A 27,115-nucleotide genomic window follows, 5' to 3' on the forward strand; every position below is an offset into this window, starting at 1 on the left:
CAAACCATGGTTCACAAGGGGTAGTATTCGTTTTGCCTAATCCCCAAATTTGACTTTCCTGAGTTTATTATGATACGGTAACTGAACTAAACTCTATTTTGCAGGTAGTTCATATTGAAATTGACACCCTTTTGAAATGCATTTGCTGTATGGAATACTGGTAAGCATCACGGTGTTTTGTAAATGAACTGGTATATCCTTAGATAATGAATTTGATTCTATTGCATTCGGTTATATTCGCGATAAAGATTTTTATGAATGTTTGCTGATAAAATTTCACTAAAATTGTTACAATCCAGGAAGTATACTACCTGTGCCACAGTAAAATTGGTGGTAACGTCATGTGCAACTTTCCATTCCACTACTTAATTATTCTATGAAAGACACCCTTCTGTCACGCACAACTTATTGCAGAAAACAATAACTGTATCCAGCATGATATCTGCGTGATTACTGAGTAGCTCATTTGTATTGCGAATTTTTGAAACAAATATTTTCTTTTCAATAGTCTTGGATTGCTCGTCAAATTCGTCCAACTGATGTCAACTGCTTGAAAAGAGCCCCCTGGGTCTACCGTGCCTGCGCTATCAGACAATGTTGACAGTGACGTGAGGAGTAGTTCGTAACGGGTTTTGTGCCGGCACAGTCATCTTATGCGATACAGACCTTTATCTCAAGAACCCATGGATGCATGTGATTATGTAAGCCTATTTATTCATTTTATATATCACCATTGATTATGTAATTTGCTAGTTTTTGTAGTCCGACTTTTCTCATGAACTATCTCACAAAGTAGCCTACGGACTATTCGATCTGAGCTAAAAAAGGCTTCATCTGTGTACTCTGAACACTGAGCAGAGATATAGTTGAACGTATTGAGCTCGTGTAACTTGTACTTTAACTATTGCTTACTGAACTATAATGGGCTAGATCAGTGGTTCTCAACCTGGGGGGCTGATCACCTCTCCTGCGTTTCTGTAACCTACCTATGTGAAATATTTATATTTATTTCTGCATGAAATTTACAATTTTCCTTTGGTATTTATCGTATTTTCTAGGAGCAGCATTTGAATTTGACCAGTAAAAAGATGGAGCCGTCATGGCACGCCACGGATCAGGGACTCATCAAGCCTGGGTTGCGGCTGATGGAAAGAATGTGAAAAATGCCCTAATGTGCAGGTAGTATGTATTGCAATTGGCACCCTTTTGAAATGCATTTGGTATTTAAAATACTGGTAAGCATCGCAGTGTTTCGTAAGTAAACTGGTATATCCTTAGATAATGATTTTGATTCTGCTGCATCCGGTTATTTTTATGAATGTTTGCTGGTAAAATTTCACTAAAATGATTAACAATCCAGAAATGATTAACAATCCAGAAAAGTATGATACCCGTGCTGGAGTAAAATTGGTGGTAAGGTCACATGCAACTTTCCATTACCTTAATTAATTTTTCTATGAAAGACACCCTTTTGTCACATACAATTGTATCCAGTCTGATATCTGCGTGAATACTTAATGCTGGTGACGTCGTATTTTGTGATACGATTGTTGATATACAACGTTCTTTTGAATTCTCCACTAGTTGCTGACGATTATCCCTGCCGAGTCTCAGCCGAAAATAGTCGGGCTCATTTCAATATGCATATACTATTTAATTTTATATTGAAGTTTTTTACCTCGAAGAAGCTGTTCGAATATTGAATAGTTCCCTTGTATTGCAAATTTTTAAAACAAGTATTTTCATTTCAACAGTCTTGGATTGATCCTCAAATTCATCCAACTGATGTCGACTCTTCGAAAAGAGCCCCTGGTTCTACCGTGCCTCTGCTAACAAACAATGTTGATAGTGACGTGAGGAGTAATCTGAACGGATTTTGTGCCGGTGCAGTCATCTTTCGCGATAGATACTTTTGTCTCAAGAACCCATGGAAACATGTGATTATGTAAGTCTATTTATTCATTTCATATATCACCATTGATGATGTAATGTGCAGGTTTTTGCAGTCCTAATTTTCTCAAAAACTATCTATATATGCGATATGAGCTGAAGAATAGCTTGATCTGTGTACATTGAACAGAGGTGTAGTTGAATGTAAAGAGCTGGTGTAACTTGTATTTAAACTATTGCTTACTGAACTACACTAAGACTAGGTGAACATCAAATTGAGGTCATTTCCCATAACCTGCTAATTCCAATAAATTGTGTTAATTAAATTTAATCAGAAAGGAAGGATTTTGAAAGATTGACAACAGTTACAATTACTGCAATGAAGGAAAAGTATTCAAAACCTTCGATAAGATGTCACAAAGTTTTTGTATTAAAGACAATCAATGTGTCCTTTGTCTGATATATTTTCTTTTCTCAATTCAATGCAGCTATAAAATCTAAGAATCAAAGTTATATGTAAAGTCTACCATATGTCAATTATTATAATGGAAATCTGAACACATAGGAACAACGATTCTACTATATTTATTGTCGGATCTTGTTTGCAATCAATTATATTTTCAGCAAAACGAGGTTGATGAACTCCAAGCCAAATTGAGAGCCAAACGAATATAATCCAAGACCCGAGCGCATGTCTTATTGAAACAGGTACCGTAATCTTTCTGTTTTGTGGACCATACAAATTTACATAGACCTGCAACGTTCTGCTATAAATTTCATTCTAGTTACAGTTCTGCATTCTCACTGTTGCCTGTCCGTCTGAATGTCAATGTAAATGTCAAAATGGCCGAATTGAAAACAACGCAGACCTGATTAAAGATATCTTTATTAGTCGTTTTGCTGATTTTAGTCCTGCTCAGTGATAGGATTTCACATATATCCGAGCGCCTTTCCTGCGCTTCTGTAACCTACATGTCTGAAATACTTATGTTTATTTCTGCATAAAATTTAGAAGTTTCATTGACTAATTAAAAACTTCGGAATTCAATCACATTTTTAAGGAGCACAACTTGGAGTCGACCAGTAAAAAGAAGCAAACACCATGGCACGCCACGAATCAGAGATTCTCCGAGCCTGGATTGCAGCTGATGGCAAGAAAATAAAAATGTTTCAGTGAAAATGGAGCATTCAGAAACATTGTTGACGTTTTGAGCTGCTATGCATTGGATTGTTATACCCTAAAGGAGTGGTTCTCAAACAGGAGAAAGCATTTGAAGGGCGTGAAGCCGCAGTCAACTAAAATCTCTTACGCACATGGCATCTTGTAGCTATTTCTCTGTGTATGGTCAGAATTTAATATTTGAATATTCTCTCATCAACAGCCATTACTGTCACTGCCATCCAACTATCCGTTAGGATTTCTAGCGTTCTGGTTGCTTTTTTTTTAATTTTATGATACGACGATACGGGGTGTGTGAAATTTTTTGCTATCGTAAGGGGGGCGTGTCCAAAAATGTTTGAGAACCACTTCCAGATTTCATTTTTTGCAGCAGACTGGTAAATAACAACAAAATATTTTCTATTAATCTGCAAAATTTGTATGAACTCAAAAGAAACGATTTCTTCGTTGTTTAAACAAAAGTGATTGGCATTAACCTGATATAAATAGGCTACTTGTAATGCAAGCACTGGAATATTTTTGATGCCTGGTTAGCAGGCCCAATTTCATTTAGAGTAAAAAATACTTATGGTTGGTTATCGTGGTAGTGATACTGATACATTCATTGTTTGTTTATAATAAAATTAGAAATTTACAATCCATAATTTGATTAGTTTTAAATAATTTGTAATGATTTGTGTTGATCAGGTTTTCTGCTAACGGACGTAACCAATTAATGTGATTCCATGCCCCTGTCACGAAAGTTTAAGATACTAGATGATAATTTGTTATCACTATCCCAATGCATTCATTTTCATGATTGAGCGAGTTGCATGATATTTGTAGTGAGTTTGCTCTTAATCATTTGTGATGTTCGTGATTTCATGGACTGTTCCGGAAACGGTTTCAACTGCTGATTTGAATTTATGAAACCCTGTCACAGCAGCTATTGGAAATTTGAATGTTTGCATGTATTTAATCACTCAGGTTGGGTATTATAAGCGTCATTTATTATTGAATCAATAAAATCTGATTTTATTTTGAGCCCTGCGTTCCGGTGACTAGTCAACCAGCCACTTTGAGACTGAACACTTTTTAGGTAAACACTTTAAATTTAAACACTTCGCAACACTTCTAGGCGTTCAATTTTTGGATCACGTTTCGTGTTCAATTTTCCGGGTTGAGCAACACTTCTAAATTTAGAGTGCACTTCACGTGAATATAAATTGTCAGAGCTACCTGCAGAGGCATGGCCTACCGACATCATTACCCTATCTGGATTGTCGCTGGCAGACGCAAAAAAACTTTTCGTGTTTCTTATCGGAAAAGATGGTGCTCAAACCTGGGGAAATATTCGCATCATCTCACCTAGGCTGCTCAACATATTGTGTGTCCCAGTTTTCCTTATTTTGACAGCAGTTGTAATGTCAAGAGATCCAACGAGACCACCTCCAACTACAGTCACCGAACTGTACAAAAGAATCATTGCTGCTCTTCGATTCGTCGACAACATTCGACAGCGCGACAAAATTAACGAAATAATTATGAAATTAAAGGCCATGGCTTATCGAGGAATGAAGGAAGGACGGGTCGTCTTTTACAAAGAGGATATACAAAAGTTTAGTGTTTCTATGGACGAAGTTCAGGACTTGATAATGAAGGTTCCCGGTAACAATCTTATCAGTCGTCATTTAATTGAGGGTGATTTTATCTTTTTCTTCTGCCATCAAAGCATCCAAGAGTTCCTTGCAGCAAGCTTTATAGCTCATATGACATTTCGACATTTCACTCAATTCGTCGAGAAACAACTCCGCGAAAAACGTTGGTCGGTTGTTCGCAGATTCGTGTTCGGGCTGGTTTACCGGTCGGATGATCTCCATAAAAGTAAGTTGCATCGTGTCGACTATGGGGTGCGAGTGACTATGCTATAATATGAAGTATCGCGATAATATTTACATTTAAGTCTCTATATCAGAGGTGCCAAACTCAACTTGGGTCGATGGCCGGATTCAAACCTTTTAATCGCTTATGGACCGGACCAGTCACATAATTTCAAAATGTTAATGCCGAGCTTATACCTTTGTTTTTAAATGTAATGTTTTATTATCAAGTCCATACGTAGTAGTCCTAAGTAGTATATTACGGAATCTTTTCGGCCATTTCACGACGGAAATCCCAAAAGTGCCATGATTGGCCGATTGTATACAGTTATGATTCACTAGAACAGTGGTTCTTAACCTGGGGGTAATTACCCCCAAAGGGGTAATTTGGCAATTTTCGGGGGGTAATTCAAAGTGGCATTTCTTATAAACTAATGAGGCTGCACTTATAACTAAATATTAATGTGGACTAACATATATTCTTGCGAGCTTGTAGGCTATATATTTTGTTTAACTTAACATGCCATGCCTGCTGTGATATCATAGTAACCAGAACCAATAGAGATTATGAATAGCAGGGTCGAATGTATTTTAGTATAGTGCTAGGTAAGTCCAATTTATTTTGCAGTAGTGAGGAGCATATATTGTTACACATGCTGGCAAATTGAAAGGCAACAACGGCCGTCTAAGTTCAGCTATACGGCTATAATGCAGTAACAATATCGTAGAAACTGTAGTGGTCTAATCCAGTCAGGAAAATTATGTCTGACATCATCGAAATGCCTTCGAAGAAACGAGGGGAAGATTTTGGAACCTTTCGGGCTCACCTTCAAAATGAATAACCATTTTTCGTCATAATAGCATTGAACTTTCTAATTGAATTTCCTTCAATGGTATCCATCAAAACGAAATAAGTGTATGATTGACAATTGCATGAGATATGCTATCTATTAGTCTCCCCTTTTCCTAGATGTGACCTCTGGATAGTGGATAACACAAAAACAGCATTAGCCTTACCATTGATTTGATATTCTTAACAGGCATTTCAGCGTACATTATGACGTCACTTTGAGTACAAGCTGTAATTTGTTATTTTTTGATAAGGGGTAATTGCATCCTGTCATTTTCTTCTTGGGGGTAACGCTATGAAAAAGGTTGAGAATCACTGCACTAGAACAACGGTTCTAACGGCGGTTATGAGTTCGCATATCTCTATATGCTCTCTTTGTTTTACTCATACTGCGGCGTTGGCTGTGCGTATGCTTGTTGGGACTAAAAGAGACTTAATTGAAGGCAATCGCGTACATTAGTATTAGCTTCATTATTACTAAATGAACATTCTGGTTTATCTGGAGGCCCGTGACCATTCTAGTCGGAAGCAATACATCAGTGCGACCACATAATTTCATATTCCCTGTGTAACTATTTTATGTATCCATGCAACTGCGCACAGCATAAAACTTACAGAACGCCGAAAAAGGTTTTACACTTGCGTTTTCGCCTACACCTGCAAGCCTGGTACATCCTAAACTCTCCACTGCTTTACCGTCACGGAATTTCGCAGCAATGTCCCCAACTTGTTCCTAATGACGACTGAAAACTCAGCACTGTCGTCGGGTGTTTATAATGAGGTCGAAGAACGATTGAACATGTTCGACATTTGCTGTCTTGAGGATCATTTGCGTTTGTATATTTCCTACTAGCAATCTCAACTATTGTTACAAATGTGCCATATAAGATAATCAAATTTCCATTCACTCTAAATTGCCTCGCGGGCCAGATGTTTGAGATCCCATCTCTATTACTAAGACAGACCTGTATGTGATAGAGATGAATAAAATCCATTGATATGAACACGGAAAAAGTTTATTGCTGGAAAGAGGAGGATATTTGTTATACATGCTGATTGAGAACTGATCGAGAACTCATCGAGAACTATGAGTGATAGGAAAATCACGCTAAGCGCGAAAAAATTTGCAGTTATATAATTTATTTAAAAAAATCATGAGCAATGGTAGCACAAGGCATTTGGATATTTTTGCTATTTGTGTCTAATCCTTTCCATTACCCCACTTGAGCTTAGCCCAAACGTATAGGTCTGCCTGACTCTAAACTAAATCAAAAACCAATGGCTCGGCCCATAGCAATCAAACTTGGAACTTCTCTACCTGAGAAACAATAATTCTATTAATTACTTATAGGCTGCCATAAAATTTGATTCTTAACCCTTACGAGGTGGGGCCATATTTTGCAGAATTGACCTTCAATTTTCAAATTCTCACCGTGACCCCACCAGGTCTTGAATCTGGGCCGTTCCGGTTTACAAGTGGGCGGAGTATAGCCCTCTACCGATTCCACCCTTGATCGACACCCCATGACATGTCTGAGGTTTTGTAATAAGTTTAAATAAACAAGCTTTTCCCCCAAAAAAATCTCTCTCTCAATTTTCAAGGCTGACCCTCAGGATGGCGTCAGAGAGAGGAATGTGATGCTTCAATGCGTAGCCACTGTTGCCTGGTTTCAAACAAGCCGTCAACCATGGTCGTAAACCGCGCGGTTCGTCAGATATCGAAAAATGGAAAATACATATAAAATTTACAAATGGGCGTGGTCAGTGAGTGGTCATCAAGGTCAAGTTCATGATCAAGACTCAATCGGCCCCTACAGTCCGGTTTATGGCATAAAACAACGCGATATGCTTTCTTTTGTCATATCCAACCATTTGCAGGCATAGTATGACTCATATGCCGACTGCATTTGCACTTGAACTTGAGCTAGATCTTGAAAATCACTGAAGTGTGACCAAAATTTACAAATCCCCCTCAGAAAACTTTCCAGAAAACGTTTTGATGTTTGAAACGGTTAAAATTTACACAGAAAACCGTACATGTTGACTTCTGATGTTCTGGCAGATTTTCCGACAATATTTCCCACTCGGAAAATACCCGGAAGTTTTAGGTGATAACCATATTTTCTTTAATTTTTAATTTTTTGTTTATTTTTACAAACCAAAATTTTTGAGTAAGGTACCAAAGACATCGGAAAAGTCTCAGCTTTTCAAAATACGTATAACCCGATGTCTAGGGCGTGTCAACATGGAGAAATCGGTGTCGGAGACATGCCATATCAAATATGATACGCCCACCTCGTAAGGGTTAAGAGTGCCATTCCACAAAATGTGTCCGGATTGAATTTACTCAGAGTGGATACTTTGACACGTTGTAAGTCAATTGAAGTTTAATCTTTGTGTCTTAGATTTAAAAGGCATATCATACATGGTATATGGCATGACCATATAAGGAAATATCTTATTTCTCTATTACATTGTTCATTTCGACTCAATTTGCCCATATGCTTGACAGGCAGACCATAGAAACACCAGCTAACAGTAACACATAGTCGCCATTTAATACTAGTTCAAAGACATCATCTGATCAGTGAAAGGTCCGGTATCAGTCAAAATTTAGTATTGGTGTACTGATAATACAACGAAATTATGGCATTTTATATCATTATAAAACTAGGACTATTGTCGATATTCAAACTTTCAGAACAAATTAGGTTCATTCCGAGTTCAAGCAATCATATTTCCTCATGTGTCTTCTCTCCTCCTCTGACCCCTCAGAGGGTTTCACACCTCCCAAGGGGGTGCGCCGCCCAGTTTAAGAACCACTGCACTAAACGATGAAAACGAGGTTGTCTTTTCACGGTTATTACATCATATAGGCCTACACTCTAAATCCGCAAGGTCGTATTGAACACTTCATAACACTTTATTCTGCGAACAGACACACTTTTTGGGCATATAAACGCATTGAGCCATTATCGTCGCAACGCTTCTGCGTATTTCCCCGTTTATAATGTAACACATCACCATAGCAGCTTACTTTCAAGAAAATTTATAATTGGTAATTTATCATCAATTTCGCATTCATAAACCATCGGTACGTTTGAGAGTCACATAAAATCATGCCATATGTTAATAATATTATTCAATTGACCAAACCCCTAAGTTTAAGGGTAATATTTCAATAAAATATAAATATTTCCCTGTGACGCATAGGGGTCACCACTCTCGTCACGGTAGAGCGCGCTCGTTTTCAGTTGGAATTTGAATTTGTGGTTCGTGAGGTTTCAGCTGGCAGAGAGTAGGGTACACGAAAAGACTTGGCGGAATGGATATATTGAAGCAGTTTTTGATACCTGATGGCGTAAAGGATCATAACATCCATGTACTGTAAGGTATAGAAATGCGGTAAATATTATTGAATATATGTAATGTGAGAACAGTCGTATAATGAGCTCATTTTAACATTGCAGTGAGGTCATTTGTTTTAGATGTTTTAACCGATATCCCTTATTCATATGAATGTTCTATAAATGTTTTGTAGTATATGATTCTTCTGATCTTATTGCTGGATGATCGCGCTTCGAATCTGATAATATACCAGGCTGCGACCAGGTCCAGTACTACGGTACTGATGGGAAGCTGCTATCGAACTAACTTTTTTATTATATAGATAAAGGGTTGTTCTCTCTATCCACACTGAAATATCCCTATGTAGGCGATATTGTGGTCCATTGGGGACAAGTACTGCAATGTCTGCAATTGAATACCGGTATGACAGCCATGCAACGGTTTTGATGGTTTTTCAACTGCAGCCCATTTTACACTGTACTGTTTATTCCAATAGGTAAGGTGTTAACTAAGGCGATTTTTTTGACATGTCAAAATAGGTCAAAATTTGGTCAAAATTGTAGCGTTATGTCAAAAATCTTTTTGGCAACTTGCATTTCGTTTGTATCATAGATGATTGCACTGTCGGTGAACTTATCATTTTACAATTTACATCTTGAAGCCTACTTTATAGTCCTACCGTTGTAGACGGACCATCGTCTGCTCATTGTGAATCATAAACTGTCAAATGAAACAAATGCTCAACGTAGCCTACTGCAGTATTCTAACTGAAGCAAGACTGCGTGGGCATTGAGTGGTTCTTCTATTAGAAACCGTATGATGAAAAATTGCGATGTAGACAACTTTGTCATAATGAAGCAATATGGTGTGTCACCTGCAGTGTACGCACAACTTCAGTGTTGCCGGCCAACAACTGCCGCTGGTGAACGTTCTTTCTCCATTCTTGCCAAGCTACTTAGTAAGGACAGACACTTTCTACCTGGAAATGCAGGAAAGTATCTTTCGTTGTACTACAACAAAGTTTTTATTATTTCTACCATAATACAAAATGTAACTAATACCGGAATGCTTCATGGGTCCAGATTTCGATAAAATAAGTTTTTTTCATGTAAAAATTTGTCAGTTTTCATGCCAAAGGATTTTTTCCAGGTCAAACTACTTCGGAAGAACAGACAGCTCCAGCCATAAATAAAGATAAGTAGGCCTACTGGTAGTACAATTCTAACGTAATGTGAGAAACACCTAATTTAAGTACATGGGGTCAAAATTAAGTTTTTCATCGTCAAAATATGTGTGAATTTGGATTTTTTAGTCAAAATCTTCCCTTTTTAGGTCCAAACAATTGCCCTAGTAATAGCACAGCCAAACAATCTTTTCAACAAACCATGGATCACAAGGGGTAGTATTTGTTTTGCCCAATCCCAAAATTTGACTTTCCTGGGTTTATTATGATACGGTTACTGAACTAAATTCTATTTTGCAGGTAGTATGTATTCAAATTGGCACCTTTTTGAAATGCATTTGCTGTATGGAATACTGGTAAGCATCACGGTGTTTTATAAGTGAACTGGTATATCGTTAGATAATGAATTAGATTCTGTTGCATTCGGTTATCTTTGTGATTTCCTTTGGTATGTATCGTATTTTCTAGGAGCAGTATTTGGATTTGACCAGTAAAAAGATGGAGCCGCCATGGCACGCCACGAATCGGGGACTCAGCAAGCCTGGGTTGCGGCTGATGGAAAGAATATGAAAAATGCAATAATATGCAGGTAGTATGTATTGCAATTGGTACCTTTTTGAAATACATTTGGTGTTTAAAATACTGGTAAGCATCGCGGTGCTTCGTAAGTAAACTGGTATATCCTTAGATAATTAATTTGATTCTGCTGCATTCGGTTATTTTTATGAATGTTAAAATGAATGGTAAATTCTCACTAAAAGGATTAACAATCCAGGAAAATATACTACCCGTGCTGGAGTAAAATTGGTGGTAAGGTCACATGCAGCTTTCCATTACAATAATTAATTGTTCTATGAAAGACACCCTTTTGTCACGTACAATTGTATCCAGTCTGATATCTGCGTGAATACTGAATCGCTGGTGACGTCATATTTTGTGATACGATTGTTGATATACAACGTTATTTTGAATTCTTTACTAGTTGCTGACGATTACCCCTGACGAGTCTCAGTTGAAAATATTCCAGCTCATTTCAATATGCATGAGCATATACTATTCAATTTTATATTGGAAGTTTTGTACCTCAAAGAAGCTGTTCGAATATTGAATAGTTCCCTTGTATTGCAAATTTTTAAAACAAGTATTTTCTCTTCAACAGTCTTGGGTTGATCCTCAAATTCATCCAACTGATGTCGACTCTTCGAAAAGAGCCACTGGTTCTACCGTGCCTGCGCTAACAGACAATGTTGATAGTGACGTGAGGAGTCATCTGAACAGATTTTGTGCCGGCGCAGTCATCTTTTGCGAAACATACTTTTGTCTCAAGAACCCATGGAAACATGTGATTATGTAAGTTTATTTATTCATTTCATATATCACCATTGATTATGTAATGTGCTGGTTATTGCAGTCCTAATTCCCTGAAAAGAGCTGGTGTAACATGTATTCAAACTATTGCTTACTGAACTATACTAGGACATTTCCAATAACCTGCTAATTCCAATTGATTGCGTTAAATTAAATTTAATCAGGAAGGAAAGAATTTGAAAGATTGAAAACAGTTACAATTACTGCAATGAAGGAAAAGTATTCAACACCTTCGATAAGATGTCACAAAGTTTTTGTACTAAAGACAATCAATGCATCCTTTGTCTGATATATTTTCTCGTCTCAATTCAAAGCAGCTATAAAATCTTAGAATCAAAGTTATATGTAACGCCTATTGTATGTCAATTATTATAATGGAAATCTGAACCCATAGGAACAACGATATTCTACTATATTTATTGTCGGATCTTGTTTGCAATCAATTACATTTTCAGCAATACGAGGTTGATGAAGTCAACTGTATTCTTCTCCAAGCATAATTGAGAGACAAACGAATATAATCCAAGACCCAAGCGCATGTCTTATTGAAACAGGTACCGTAATCTTTCTGTTTTGTGGACCATACAAATTTACATAGACCTGCTAGTTCTGCTATAAATTTCATTCTGAGTTACAGTTTTGCATTCTCACTGTTGCCTGTGCGTCTGAATGTCAATGTAAATGTCAAATTGCCGAATTGATAAAAACGCAGACCTGATTAAAGATATTTTTATTAGTCGTTTTTCTAATTTTAGTCCTGCTCAGTGATAGGATTTCACATGTATCCGAGCGCCTTTCCTGCGCTTCTGTAACCTACATGTCTGAAATATTTATATTTATTTCTGCGTAAAATTTAGAATTTTCCTTGGCATATTCAAAACTTTGGTATTTCATCATACTTTCAAGGAGCACCATTTGGAGTCTACCAGTAAAAAGATGGAGCCGCCATGGCATGCCACGAACCAGGAATCATCAAGACTGGGCTGCAGCTTACCGCAAGAATATAATAATGCTTCAGCAAAGATGGAGTATTCAGAAAGAATATTGCTGCTATGCATTGGATTTCTCATATCCTAAATGAGGACTTCTCAAACTGGGGGCCTGAAATCGTTTGAAGGGGCGCGAAGCTGCAGTCAACTGAAATTTTTTTCGCGCGCGGCCCGATTTACCTCCAACTCATAGCAATTTCTCTTTGTTTAGTCAGAATTACATATTTGAGTGTTCTCTCTTCAACAGCCATTAACTTCCTTCCATGCCATCAAACTATCCATTGGGATTTCTAGCATTCTGGTTGATTTTTATTTTATGATATGACGATGAGGAGTGTGTGAAATTTTTTGCTGTCATAAAGGGGGGCGTTTCTAAACTAGTTCGAACCACTGCCCTAATGACTTCAAGATTTAAATTTTTTGCAGCAGGCTGTGGTAAAGGACAACAAAAAATTTTGAATTGACTCGAAGAAGCGACTTCTTCTTTGTTTAAACTAAAAGTGATTGGCATTACCCTTATATGAATACTTTTAATGCAAGCACTAGAATATTTTTGATGCCTGGTTAGCGGGCCCAATTTCATTCCGAGGTAACAAATACTTGTGGTTGGTTTTCATGATAGTGGTGGTGGTACTGATACATTTGTTTTGTTTGTTAACGATAAAATTTGGAATTTACAAACCATAATTTGATAAGTTTTCAATAAGTTGTAATTATTTGCGTTGACCATGTTTTCTGCTAATGGACGTAACCATAACCAATGAATTTGATTCCATGCCCCTGTCATGAAAATTTAGGACACTAAATGATATTTTGTTATCACTATCCCAATGCATCGTTTTCATTCTCATGATTGAGTGAATTTGCTCTGAATCATTTGTGATGTTCGTGATTTCATGGAATATTCCGGAAACGGTTTCAACTGCTGATTTGAATTAATGAAACTCTGTCACAGCAGCTATTGGAAATTTGAATGTTTGCACGTATTTATTCACCCAGTTTGGGTATTATAAGTGTCATTTATCAATGAATCAATAAAATCTGATTTCATTTTGAGCACTGCGTTCCGGTGACAGGCCAACCAGCCACTTTGAGACTGAACACTTTTTTGATAAACACTTTAAAATTAAACACTTCGCAACACTTCTAAGTGTTCATTTTTGGATCACAAATCGTGTTCAATTTTCCGGGTTGAGCAACACTTCTAAACTTAGAGTGTCGATACGTGTATATAAACATTTATCTTATTGCTCGACAGTCTCAGATCAGCCAAAGAAACAGCAAGTTCTCACTCGGTCAATTTTGGCGCAACTCAAGAACAAGACTGGCTGGGATAACAGTTGTATTCGCATGGAACTATATACAGCAATTTATGAATCAAGCGATGACGATCTGATTAAAGAACTTTCCGTGATCGATGTATCTCACCTCTCCTTAAGTCGTGACGACTCTCATATCATTGGATCGCTTGCAGCACGAAATAAAGGCCTTGATTCTTTGATTTTAACAAGATGCGATATCGACGAGGAGCGTTTGGAGACTATCGCAAGGTGCCTGAAGGATAATATTCATGTGAGTTTTAGCTTGCAGACGCCTAGCTTAAATGGTCACAAGATATAAAATTCTGTTACCCGTATTTTGTACCTATTTAATTTATAAAGTTCATTCGTTCACTAATACTACGTTATAAATTGATCATATCAAATTGGCAAAACGAAGATTTATGGTGGTCTCTGACGAGATGATGCTAATGATTACGGAAGTTAGACACTTCCCAGAATGAAAGCAAATTTTCAACTTGCAATTGTCACGTCGCCGATTAAGCACCACTTCAACCGGTACGCAGAAACCAACCTGATACAAAATGTATATTCGGCAACTGGAACCGCGAGTCCGCGACCACCAATACAATTCATGTGCATCGAATTTTGATGATTATATCTTTAGCTCTCAGTCATATATTTTAATATTTGCCGATTGTGCAAATGCCGCTAAATAATACGGGGCTATATCATAGAAACTGGAAACGACATTCATAATTTATAATGTCAAATGGCTATTGACTACGAATTTCAAATTCGATTCGAGTGACGGTAATCAATTCGCTCTATGTCGCTCAGTGATGTACCTTTTCATGGTGATGTTATTTACTGACGAGACTTCTAATAAATGTTGATTTAAAACATGTCACACAAAAGCTGTATATTATGCCATAAATACTTTCGAAAAAACATGTAGTATGTGTTGTAATATTTGATTATTTCCGTTTATGTTTTCCAAGGCTCCAGCTTGCATCCTTGTTTCATTAATCAGTGTGTTGTAGACCGACGAGTAATAAACATGTACTCTGCAGTCTGTTGCTGAGCTTAGTAAAGAAGCAGCTATTATTACATGGTGGCAGCGGTGTTGGCGTCTATGTTGAAAAGGTACGTTTTGTCTCCTACATTCTTCAAAGACCTTACCTACAATGGCTAGCAATATTCCAATGCCGCATATGGACTGGAAACATGAACCGCTCGTGGACTCGTTTAGAGCCTTCAAGGCAAGAATGGAGTTGTTCTTTATGGACCAAGAGATCACAGACGACGTGAAAAAGGCCATAAAAATAAAAATAGCAATTGGCGACGAGGGAATGCGCAGAATCATGAATTCTGGCCTCACACAGCAGAATCAGAGGGATCCAAAAGAAATATGGTAGCAGATAGAAAGTGAGATTGACGTTTCAATCAAGATTAACTTTCGTATTCACAGACTAGAGTACTCTCAAATCAGGCAGCGACCTGAAGAAACTATTACTGGATTTATCTCACGATTGAAGGAGAAGGCCTCTCGTTGCGAGTTTGGAATTAAGGAGTTGAATGAACGTCTGATCGAGATGATTATCCTTTCCACTCCATTCGAGAACTTTCGAAAGGAATTGATGACTAAACCTAAAGGTGCTAGTCTGGCTGAAATTCTAGAAAAGGGGAGAGAATATGAAGCGATCCAAGCGTTTAGTGACTCACTGTCCAGGATGACTACTGGAAATACTGGCAGTGGAATGTACAATGACAATATAGACATGATAAAGAAAGGTAAACGATGTACAAGCTGTGGCCTAAATCACAGACCGAGAAGTTGTCCTGCATATAATGCCACTTGTCATCGTTGTGGTAAATTGGGCCACTGGATGAAAACCTGCAAACATGCTCAAAATAAACGCGATGAATCTGCAGAAGAGCAAGACAGTGAACAGCAATTTCAAAGAAAATACCGCAGAAACAAAAGATCAAAGAGTTATCACAACGAGATACAACTGGACAGCGATGATGAAGCTGGAATTGAGTTCCACCATATATTGATCAATGACATTGCATGTGATGAGGACTGTAAAGAGGTCATTATACCTCTGTTAATGAAATACACAGAGCCAAGAGTACCTGGCAAGCTCTACTCCAAGCTCGACACAGGAGCTGGTGGTAACACTTTACCGATACGAACATACAAACAGATGTTTGGAAGCAAGCCATACGGTGAAATCCTACAAGACGAACCGAACGTTCGATTGACAGGATACTCCGGTACGAAACTTCTTTGCCATGGATCAATAACGCTATCAATAAGAAAGAAAACTGACCACAAACCGGTTGAGCTCAAGTTCTACGTTGTGGATGTGCCCGGACCAGTAATTCTTGGGTTACCAGGCTGTTTGAAACTTGACCTCATCCCGTTTAATATCGACGATATTAAAAGTGAATCAGACAGAGACACTCTGAACACAGTGGAAGATCTTACTAGAAGATTTCCTGGGTGCTTTACAGTGATGAGCACCGGAGCGGAGTCGGAGTGGATTAGGAGCGGAGTTTTGCCAATTTTGTGATACCCGGAGTGGAGTCGGAGTTTACAACAGATATTTTTCCGGAGTATTGTCAAGTTTTGCCCCCGATATCTTTCGATAGCTTTGAACAGAAGACACTATTGATTACAAACACAGAAAGTTGACACCTTGTTAAGTTGTAATATGACCGGTAATATGATTGCCAAGTGCACAAAAATCAGCCATCTGCACTGCAATTGGGGACTGGAGAGTAACCTAGTGATGTAGCAAGGCATTTCCGTTGAGCAGTGTCTGTAGTTCACAAACTTGAAGGCACCCAACATCATTCGCAGTGCATCATTTGCTCCCTGCCTTGAGATGCAGTCTTTGAATCCACTGCTGAATGTCACCATATTATGAGATAAGATCTCCAGAATCTTCCACGTTGCGGTCATTGCAGTCTTCTATAGTCACATCACATTCTTCCTTGCGTATTTGTTTTGTGACTAATTTTCATGCTACCCCAGTAATTGTGCGAAACATTTACAATCAGCAACATACAGCGGGGCTTCCCTATGGTACAGCCATTAGCTACCCTGATTCTTCCAGCAAGTTCATGATCATAACGGAATATATCCCATTATCCTGATGACATTCAACATAGTAATAGGTCCATTGTGTGAAAATGTATTCCCAACGTTGGTATCAGTTGAAACAAGATAATATCCGATACCACTTTTGTGACAACTTTTCGCAACTTTCATCGTACATCCAATTTGCAGTAAGAGATATCGATAATAAGTGTTGCATCAATATTACCTTTATATCTGTGAGAAATATACATACAACAAGCAAGTATCTGGATGGAAACAATAATAACTTATGCAATGTGTTACATGATTTAATGACATTGCGACGAATTTTCGCTAGTAAGATCCGCTCACAGAGGCATACCAGCATCTAAGATTTCAACAATACATAAATCACTAAGGTAAGCTGATCTTACCCTGTAAAAACAGAATATTCCGATATTCTGAACAGCCACACTAAATAACTACACCCGTCTGCTTTGCTCCGCTCGCATCAACTCAACTACGCTTCCTTCAATATTGATTGACGTAGTCAGTCATCCAGAACCCTTCTGAATTTTCGTCATGTAATGTTTGGTTTGATTGAAAAATGACTTTGATGTGATAAGAAAAATCAGCACCACAATCAAGTTTCTGCTGCTGGTCTGTCTCAGACTCCAAATTCCAGATATCATGTAGGCTATCAGCTTCAAAATTGGAAGTCACTAGTCATTTAGTCAACTCCAAGGAGCGTCGATCGGTGCGTCAGTGATGCATCATGTATGTTTAGTGCAGTGCAGTTCCATCAACTGGTTCATGGCGATGCGGAACTTAATTTACTGAAACCTGTGATGTGATCGTCGATTTCAGTGGTGTTAGTGGTAGTTAGTTCGAACTGACTGGTCTTCCTTCGTCGTTTTAATATAATGGCTGAAGCACCGTCGACTTCAAGACACAAAGACGCAGAGAAAGAGTGACGTGTGGAAGGATTTCACTCTGATGCTGCTATTGCTGCATGATAATAACGGCCAGTATACTGGGTTTGCGAGATGTCAAAATTGCAATGTTCAGCTAAAGCATCACAAGTTGACACGTGGTACGTCGCATCTTCGAAGACATATCGAAGCTTGTAAGAAGAATTGATCGCAGTTGAAATGCAAGTAAGCGAGTAATCAAAGGACATATGATCATGGGGAACACTGATCGCCGGGTGGAGAATACCGAAGAAGTAAGTGCCGGTTTGCCGTGGTGTTGTGCAGAAGATGTTTTGCCATCCAGATTTACGGTGAAATGTAAGTTGGATGAGGAGGCTTCATCTTTGAAGCAGAAGCTGTCAGAGGAACTAAGAGTTGCTATCAAGTGTTATGAGCTGGCTGGCACCTGGCATCACCTCAGATATGTGGACCGATCTAAAGAGTCGCAGTTCTATTAGCTTGACTGTCCATTTTGTTGGAGAGAACTTGACTCTCAGAAGTAATGTTGCGACTGTTCGGCAATTCACGGATACTAAAAACACTGGTATGAATATCAGACAGGCTATCGAAAACATCGATTGGGATTCTTCGACAATGGTCTGGATATATTTCGAAGACTGGACAAGATTCTTCGGGTTATCTCGGAGTCTGGGATTAAGATCCCCGGAGTCGGAGGGACTTTGTATCAGAGACGAAAGTTGCCGGAGGGACTCGGAGTCTCGAAAAGCAGACTCCGCTCATCACTGGTGCTTTAATGGCATTGGAGAGTTCAATGGAGAAGAGAATCTTTATGTGACGAAGGATGCGATACCGTCGATAGATCCACCGAGAAGGGTCTCTCTCAATTTAAAAGACAAGATCAAAACTGAACTAGAGCGTATGGTGAGCTTGAAAGTCATTCGCAAAGTAGAGGGACATACAGATTGGTGCTCCTCGCTAGCGTATGCAGTGAAAAAGAACGGTGATCTTCGTATGTGCCTCGACCCACACAAACTTAACAAGGCACTGAAACGATATCCGCACAATATTCCCACAGTGGAAGAAATAACTCCAGCCCTATGCAAAGCCAAGTTCTTTACCAAACTGGATGCGAAGGCGGGATATTGGAGTGTGAAACTGGCCAAGGAGTCTCAAGAACTAACCACATTCAGAACTCCATTTGGTCGATATTGCTTCATGAGACTACCTTTTGGGCTATCAGTAAGTCAGGATATCTTTCAAGCCCGAATGGACAGCATTCTAGAAAAATGTGACGGTTGCGTCGGAATCTCGGATGACATAGTCATCTACGGCAGCACAGAAGTCGAACACGATGAACGTGTCCTGAGATTCATGAAAGTTGCAATGCAAGAAGGTTTGAAATTTAATCAGAGTAAATGTATCGTGAAGTCAAGAAGAATCTCATTCTTTGGACGCATTTACACCGACAACGGAGTATACCCTGATCCTAAAAAGGTGGGAGACATATTGAGAATGCCGTCACCAACAACCAAGCTAGATCTCCAAAGGTTCCTTGGGATGGCCAACTTCCTCGCTAACCATCTTCCAAACTTTTCGGTTAGCTCTTCCATTCTGAGAGATTTGACTAAAAAAGATACGCCATTCACCTGGGATACTGACCACGAGAAAGCCTTCAACGAAATGAAAAAAGGTATCTCCGACTGCATGGCATTGAGATATTATGACCCGCAACGTCCTGTCACATTGGAAGTAGACGCCTCGATGAAAGGAATGGGCTCAGCCTTGATTCAGGATGGGGCACCCATTTCATTTGCCAGTAAAACGCTCACGACGTCTCAAGCAAACTACAGCAATATAGAAAGAGAATGCCTTGCCGTTATATGTGGCATACAGAGATTCCACCATTATCTTTATGGTCGATACTTCACCGTGGTCACAGATCACAAACCTCTGGAAATGATCTTTAAAAAACCTCTACGGGTCGCACCTCCAAGGCTGCAAAGAATGATGTTGAAAGTGCAAGGATATGACTTTGATGTTAAGTACAGACCTGGCAATGAAATGACTCTAGCAGACACCCTGTCAAGAATGCCTAATACAGCCAATGCTGGATATATTGACCTTGACTCGCACGTGGAAGAAATCTCAATGTGGTCAATCGAGAACACGGACATAGACATGATCCACTTCTCAGAAGAAAAGAGAAAAGATCTGAGAACTGAGACAACCAAAGACCACGTCCTACACAAACTATCTGAATGTATTTTCATTGGCTGGCCAGAAGATATCAAGTCCATCCCAAATGAACTGAGAAGCTTTTGGACCTATAGGGACGAACTAGCAGTTGAAGATGGCATCATCTTCAAAGGTCGACAAGTCATTATTCCCGAAACTATGCGGAATGACATACTGTCGCAGCTTCATGCAGGTCATCAAGGGATTGAGAAAACGCGTGCTCTGAGCCGGGAAAGTGTCTATTGGCCAGGGCTGTACAAGGACATTGAAAATCTCTGCAAAAATTGTGAATTATGTCAGGAGGCTCTACCCCGACAAACAAGAGAACCGCTTATCAGTCATGAGCGACCAAATATGCCATGGACCAAGCTGGGAACAGATCTTTTTGAAATTCAAGGTGAACATTTCATTATAATTTCAGACTACTACAGTCGATTCCCGGTTGTGAAAAAACTGTCTTCAAGCACCAGCGAAGACGTAATCGAAGTTGTCAAAGAAAGGTTTAGCCTTTTTGGCGTGCCACAAGAAATCGTCTCTGACAACGGTCCATGCTATCTCAGCAAGTTTGACAAATTTTGTCACATGTGGGGTGTCAAACATACCAAATCCTCGCCCCGTTTTCCAAAATCAAACGGGTTCATCGAAAGACAAATTGGATACCTGAAACCAATTCTTCGCAAATGCATGAAAGGGGGAGAAGATATCCATATGGCACTATTAAATGTTAGAGCAACTCCACTGGACAGTGTTCTACCTAGCCCAGCCGAGCTGATATTTGGTAGACCGATCCCTACAGCTATGCCAAGTCACGGTATCAGCAACAAACCAGAGATCTATAAAGACCATGTGCAAGCTCGACTGCAGAAACAAAAGGACTATTCTGACATTCGCAGCGAGGCTCTCCCTCCATTGATAGAGGGCCAACAGATTCGTGTATTCAACAAAGATGATAAAATATGGTCCTCAGCTAAAGTGGTGACCAGAGAAAATGAACGTTCGTACAGGGTGCAAACTGAAAAGGTTAATGAATTGGTACGAAACAGAATCCATCTACGTGAAACCAGCGCAGCAAAACGAGCGACACTCGACGATGCCGAGCAAACGAAAACAAACGACATGGATATTGGTGATGCGTCTTCAATGGCTAATGACGGCGCTCGAGCAATTACCACAAGACCTTGCAGGCTTATCAAGACTCCTATTCGATCCAAATCCAACGACATGCATATTGGTGATGCCACAGCAATCAGTGATGGCAGCACTCGTGCTATTACCACGAGATCCGGCAGGCTCGTCAAGGCTCCGAATCGGCTTCAATACTGACTTTTCCTTGTGTAGTATTGTAGTCACTGTGCCATTCTTACTTCTAAACTATTGGAAGGAAGATGTTGTAATATTTGATTATTTCCGTTTATGTTTTCCAAGGCTCCAGCCTGCATCCTTGTTTCATTAATCAGTGTGTTGTAGACCGACGATTAATAAACATGTACTCTGCAGTCTGTTGCTGAGCTTAGTAAAGAAGCAGCTATTATTACAGTATGTAGTTTGGTTATCATTACCGCCGACTTTAAAATCGTGCATTACCATGTAGATCTTGTCAAAGATATTTTGGTCCGTTTAAGACAGTGGTCGGAAGCCGTTTTCAACAAAGGAGTCGTATTTGCCCCATATTTCCCATTGTCAATGTCATTGCACTGTGACAATACCATTCAAAACTATAGTGACGTAGTGACTAAAAAGAGCGAAACAGATATAAAAACTTGTTATAAACAATTGCCAAGCATTAAATATGTTTGTTTTTGTATTAGTCTATATCAGTGGTTCTTAACCTTGCTCACAGCGCCCCCCAGGGGGCGCTGGCGATATTGAAGGGGGGCGGAAACGCTCAGGGGGCGATATGGGGGGCGCTGGGCTCAGGGGGGCGGTATGGGGGGCGCTGGAGAAAAATGGCTTCGCAGTAGATGATGTGGTGATAGGACATATCCTTAATGAGTATTCAGAGCAAATTAACACCGAAAACTTCGTTACATATTGCCTTCAAATACATATAGGTTTAATTGTCCATGGGCGCCTAAATGACTGACACCGAATGTTCCAGTCTTGGCAATCTGAACCCCAGAAGACGAATTCCATCTGGCAGGGAAAAATTTTATGTCAGTGAAGAAATACCAATCTGAAATCGTGTGCGTCTTTTAGTTTAGTACGATTGGGCGACAGGGATATTCCTGTTGGGCGATATCCCCGTTGAGCGATTCTATATTCTTTGATATTGCAGACAGGGGGTCACGAAATAACATCATGCAATGAAGTCATACCAACGGGTTCGCCCGCCCGAATATGTTTTATTAGTAACGGGCCCTACAGTTTACGTGAGCAGAGAGAGGATAAAAATTAATTTCAATTTACATGCAATTCCCGATGATATTGACCAATTCAATCATTAATTAGTGAAATTTTTCGCGCTTCGCGCGACTAGGCGAGAATAGCTGCCTCAGTAAATGGACACCCAATGTAGATACCTAATAGGCTATCAGCAAATAGAGGACAGCCTAATGGGGGTCTGGGAGTGAAGTCCCCCGGAAGCTTGGTTTATCACCCGATGGGGGCCCAGGACCAACGTTTTTTTGTTTGATGGGGGGGGGGGGGGTGACGAAGTGCTGTTACGGCCCTGGTAACGAATAATTGTACCTGCGGGAACGCCCGAATATGTTTAATTATTAATTACGTGCCCTTTATTTTCCTATACAACAGCTCACTCAGTGCTACTGGTAAATCTGATTACGTGAGCTGAGAGGATAAAAAGTTTATAGCGACTTATATATGTAATTACCACCTATTCATCCATGCATTATAGAAAATTTTGGTACCTAGGTCGACCAGGCCACACAAACTTTGCTGACCATCGAAATCACGATATGGGGTTCGTGGGTGCGAAGCCCTCAGAAGTTCGGTTTATCACGCTATGGGAGCGCAAGGCAATCAGTTTTAGGGGGTTGACAAAGTGCCCTCCCTCTTACTCATTGTCTTTATTACATTCCTTACATTATGAAGTTTTGGGGGGCGCTGGAGCACGATAATTTTTGAAAGGGGGCGCTGGAGGAAAAAAGGTTAAGAACCACTGGTCTATATCGAAGATCCTTCGTCAGTAACGTAAATAACGTCGAACTTTGACTTTCACAATAAGTTCTCCTTCACAATTCACAAATATATTCCCATTTTTTCAGGTGAAAGAAGTGGATTTGAGTGGCAACAACCTGTCAGCCACAGCAATATGTTCATTTATTGGACATCGCAAAATTGAATCGCTTTCTGGAAATTTGGAATGGGAAGTGTGTTGAATTCTATGGGTTATTTGTGTACTGCAACATTTACTGGGAACCAGCACTGGCTTAAAAGGGTCGATATACGCCAGTGACTGCGTTTCTGTATGACTGCTATTGCTAGTAATGCCACAGCGATGAAGCTATTGAAGAACAATCAAACCATTTCATGTGTTTTACGCAGTTTTCAACTTATTTTAATGAACGTCGGCTAGATTCTGGTGTTACCGATGTGTTAGAAATTATGTAGTCACTGTGTCCGCATCGTTACGTCACGTTATTTCATCGATGGTAGATTCTTTCCACCATTCTTTCAACTTAAAATATTCAGGTCGTCATGCTGACTGAAGGAAGATGGAGTTTGGAATTGAAGAACAAACATGATGTCATCGAGATAAGCAGCGGCTATTTTGTAGGAAAGTTCAAGATCGAGGTTTGATATCATTATTATTTTAATATGATGGCGATCCGGTCTATATGAGTTACATCATCGTCTAAATTTCGGTGAATTACAGTCACATAAAAACTTGTACGAAAAGATCAAACTATATGATATGACATTTCTTTGTCCTTGATTCTAACGAGCATTTCAAAAACTGACGGTGGTGTCTGCATTAAATGGAACAAAATAATAACATGTAGCCCACTATGATTTTCACGTCCAATTTAAGCATAAGGTTTCATCGTCTACATCTCGGCAGAATGCGGCTATTGTACATTGCTTATTACGTGCATAGCGAATGTTTTATTTTAGTCTGTGATGAGGGTACTGTATTAACATGTCGACATTATGAACACAGTTCCCTTCTACGGGATATATTACCCCTTTTTGTGGGTAAATTGGCCTATTGAAAACAAGTAGGCTATAGGGTTATGCCCGTAAGAGGAGTCAATTCAGTTAAATATTTTATCAATTCAAACATCCACACGAGTGCGATACCACGAAAATTTGCGAGGGAGTTCATTTCAATTTGAAAAATCTGTGAATCGAAGTCTAACCATCGACTATGTTGAAATAAATGTAAGGCGCAGCAGGTAATTCGAGGCCAGCCCCGGCCGCGCCAGGACACATGAATACATTATGTTTCGCCAATATACAGCTGTGTTTAATTCAGTTGCCAAAAAGATCGGTAGCGATAACAGCTTGGCCAAAATTTACCGTCGCAGCTTGGCCAAAACCTACGATATTGATATGTCTGGTCGTAGAAATGGTCGGCACAGAATAGTTCCAGCGTTACAATCTGAGAAGACAGTTGTACAAATGCAGTACAAATGCTACCCCAAGAGGAAAATAATGCAATTTGATAATAACTATTTGAAATCGCGTGCGTCAGACATGTTTCATAGAGACGCGTTGCGTACAATTGTCTGTCGTTCTCTACACCAGACATGTCCGTAAAAACTAATATTACTAATGTTTAAAATGCATACTTTTTGAATTGCAAGGCTTGAGTCTCGAGATGCCACTAAAGCTCGGATTTGGGTTGCGGTATAAAAAGTTTAAGAACCTCTGTAAGGCTGCTCGTACGACGCAACGATTCACTTCTCGCATTAGATATTAAATGTACAATACAGTGAACAATCTCATTCACATGACTTACATTTCAATTTTCACAGGTTTAAACATATGCTTTCAAATAGTGAGGCGACGTTGAAGATTACAAATATTGTTTTAGTATATTGTGAAATAGTTAAACATTTGTTCGTCACAGGAATCGACGCTAGTATTCGGGCACATTCAGTCCCTTGCACCAGTGGTTATTTGTGGGAGACTTTTCGGTGCAGAATTCTTCAAATTGAATGAGCAGCAACAACTGTTGGCAAAACAGGATGATTTACTGGAATTACCGAAGTCGAAACTGAAAAAGGTCAGTTGTCAATATATTTGTTCTAATATTATTAGAATTTCAGGTATAGTATCAACTTCACGCTGAACCATGATTGGCATATTTTAGTTTTCTATTTTCTTTTGATGTCACCCATACTTTATCTGTCCTGCATCTATTTAATTAATCAAACCACCTACGTTTAAATGAATAACTCGCAAATACGAAATATAACGCTTCCTGGCGCTAGTCTTTATTATAAACATTAGAAATGTTATGCAAGTGAAAGTTATGTCCATTGCCGACATAGAAACGTTCCAAGCGACTTCCATCAGTACACGTTCAGATGAAGTGAATGAAGCGTAAATTACAATGTTCAACAGCGAATTTGCACAATAAACCAACTAATTTAATTTCGATCAAGTTGGGGTCGACGATCAAGGATATCAGCTTGGAATTTGTTAATTAGCTTTGGAGGAATGGTAACATGTCCAAAAGTGCCATAATTGATTTGAAGTATAAATAATGCATAATACGAATTGAATAAAATGATTTAATGGATTCATAGTGGGTAAAATATGTCGTATATTTTCTTCTGAAGGCAATAGATCAAAAGCGGATTAGACATTGAAATTTGTCGGAATTCAAAAATGACCCTATTTTTCCTGAAATATTCAGCCTCCGTAAACTCTCCATTCTGAGATATTATATATTAATATATTCTTTAGTCACAGTAAAACTGATAAATGTACTCAAAATCCTGGAAGAAACCTGCCCGCAAATGAAAATGACGAGTTTGGAGTAAATTTTTAAAATTTCAGTAATACAGTCAAATTGTTATTCCTATGCAATGCATGAAGAGGTCAGATAACAGAATTGCGGTAGATGAAGAACTGGCACGGGTTACAGAGCAAAGGTAGAGATTATTGAAAATGAAGAATCGAAATTACAGACATTATGCTGTTATTCACACGCACAAGTGTAATTTTAGTCCAGTAGTGCATTCACGGACTTCGAAGCATATGCACAGTACCCAATAACGTGATCTTCTGGATCATGTCGAATCGAACGTTGCCCGGAATCGTTGAATATCTCTCATGAGTATTTTGCTTACGACCCTTTTAGCGCCATAGACTATCCATATACTATTCATATTCTTTATTCACAATAAGAAACTGGTCAATACACACATAATCCGGGGAGCAACCTGCACCCAAAGGAAAATGGCGAGATTGGAGTAATTGTTTTAAAATTTCAGTAATGCAGTCAAATTGTTATTCCTATGCAATACATGGAGTGTAAGTCAGATTACAGAATTGCAGTAGATGAAGAATTTAATTGGCAAGGGTTACAGAGCAGAGGTGAGATAATTGAAAATGAAGAATCGAAATTACAGAAATGATGCTGTGATTCACTAGTATAATTTTAGTCCAGTGGTGCATTCAACGCCTTCCGAAGAATATGCACAGTGCCCAATAACGTGATCTTGATAACGTGATATTATTATATTCTTTATTCACAGTAAGAAACTGGTCAATACACACATAATCCGGGGAGCAACCTGCACCCAAATAAAAATGGCGAGATTGGAGTAAATTTTTAAAATTTCAGTAATGCAGTCAAATTGTTATTCCTGTGCAATACATGGAGAAGTCAATTACAGAATTGCAGTAGATGAAGAATTGGCAAGGGTTACAGAGCAGAGGTAGAAATGATTGAAAATGAAGAATCGAAATTACAGAAATGATGCTGCGATTCACTAGTATA

General features: G+C 39.0%; 1 protein-coding gene across 2 annotated transcripts in view; it reads left to right on the forward strand.

Annotated features, from left to right (window-relative positions):
- The first annotated feature begins 4,262 nt into the window (after positions 1 to 4,262).
- LOC145455834 (uncharacterized) overlaps positions 4,263 to 27,115 on the forward strand; it is a 53,518-nt gene continuing 30,665 nt past the window's right edge. For both annotated transcript variants that reach the window (XR_013920428.1, XM_080333851.1), the window contains exons 1-5: positions 4,263 to 4,933; positions 13,926 to 14,239; positions 23,427 to 23,531; positions 23,854 to 23,955; positions 25,235 to 25,390. Coding sequence is in view for 1 of the 2 variants with exons in the window: in XM_080333851.1 (XP_080189977.1) it covers positions 4,474 to 4,933; positions 13,926 to 14,239; positions 23,427 to 23,531; positions 23,854 to 23,955; positions 25,235 to 25,390 (1,137 nt within the window). In the remaining variant the exon portion in view is untranslated. The remainder of the gene's footprint in view (positions 4,934 to 13,925; positions 14,240 to 23,426; positions 23,532 to 23,853; positions 23,956 to 25,234; positions 25,391 to 27,115) is intronic.

The sequence above is a fragment of the Botryllus schlosseri genome, chromosome 14 (assembly GCF_051294905.1).
Source record: "Botryllus schlosseri isolate E-star chromosome 14, Bs_hap1, whole genome shotgun sequence".
In the NCBI taxonomy this organism is placed as follows: domain Eukaryota; kingdom Metazoa; phylum Chordata; class Ascidiacea; order Stolidobranchia; family Styelidae; genus Botryllus; species Botryllus schlosseri.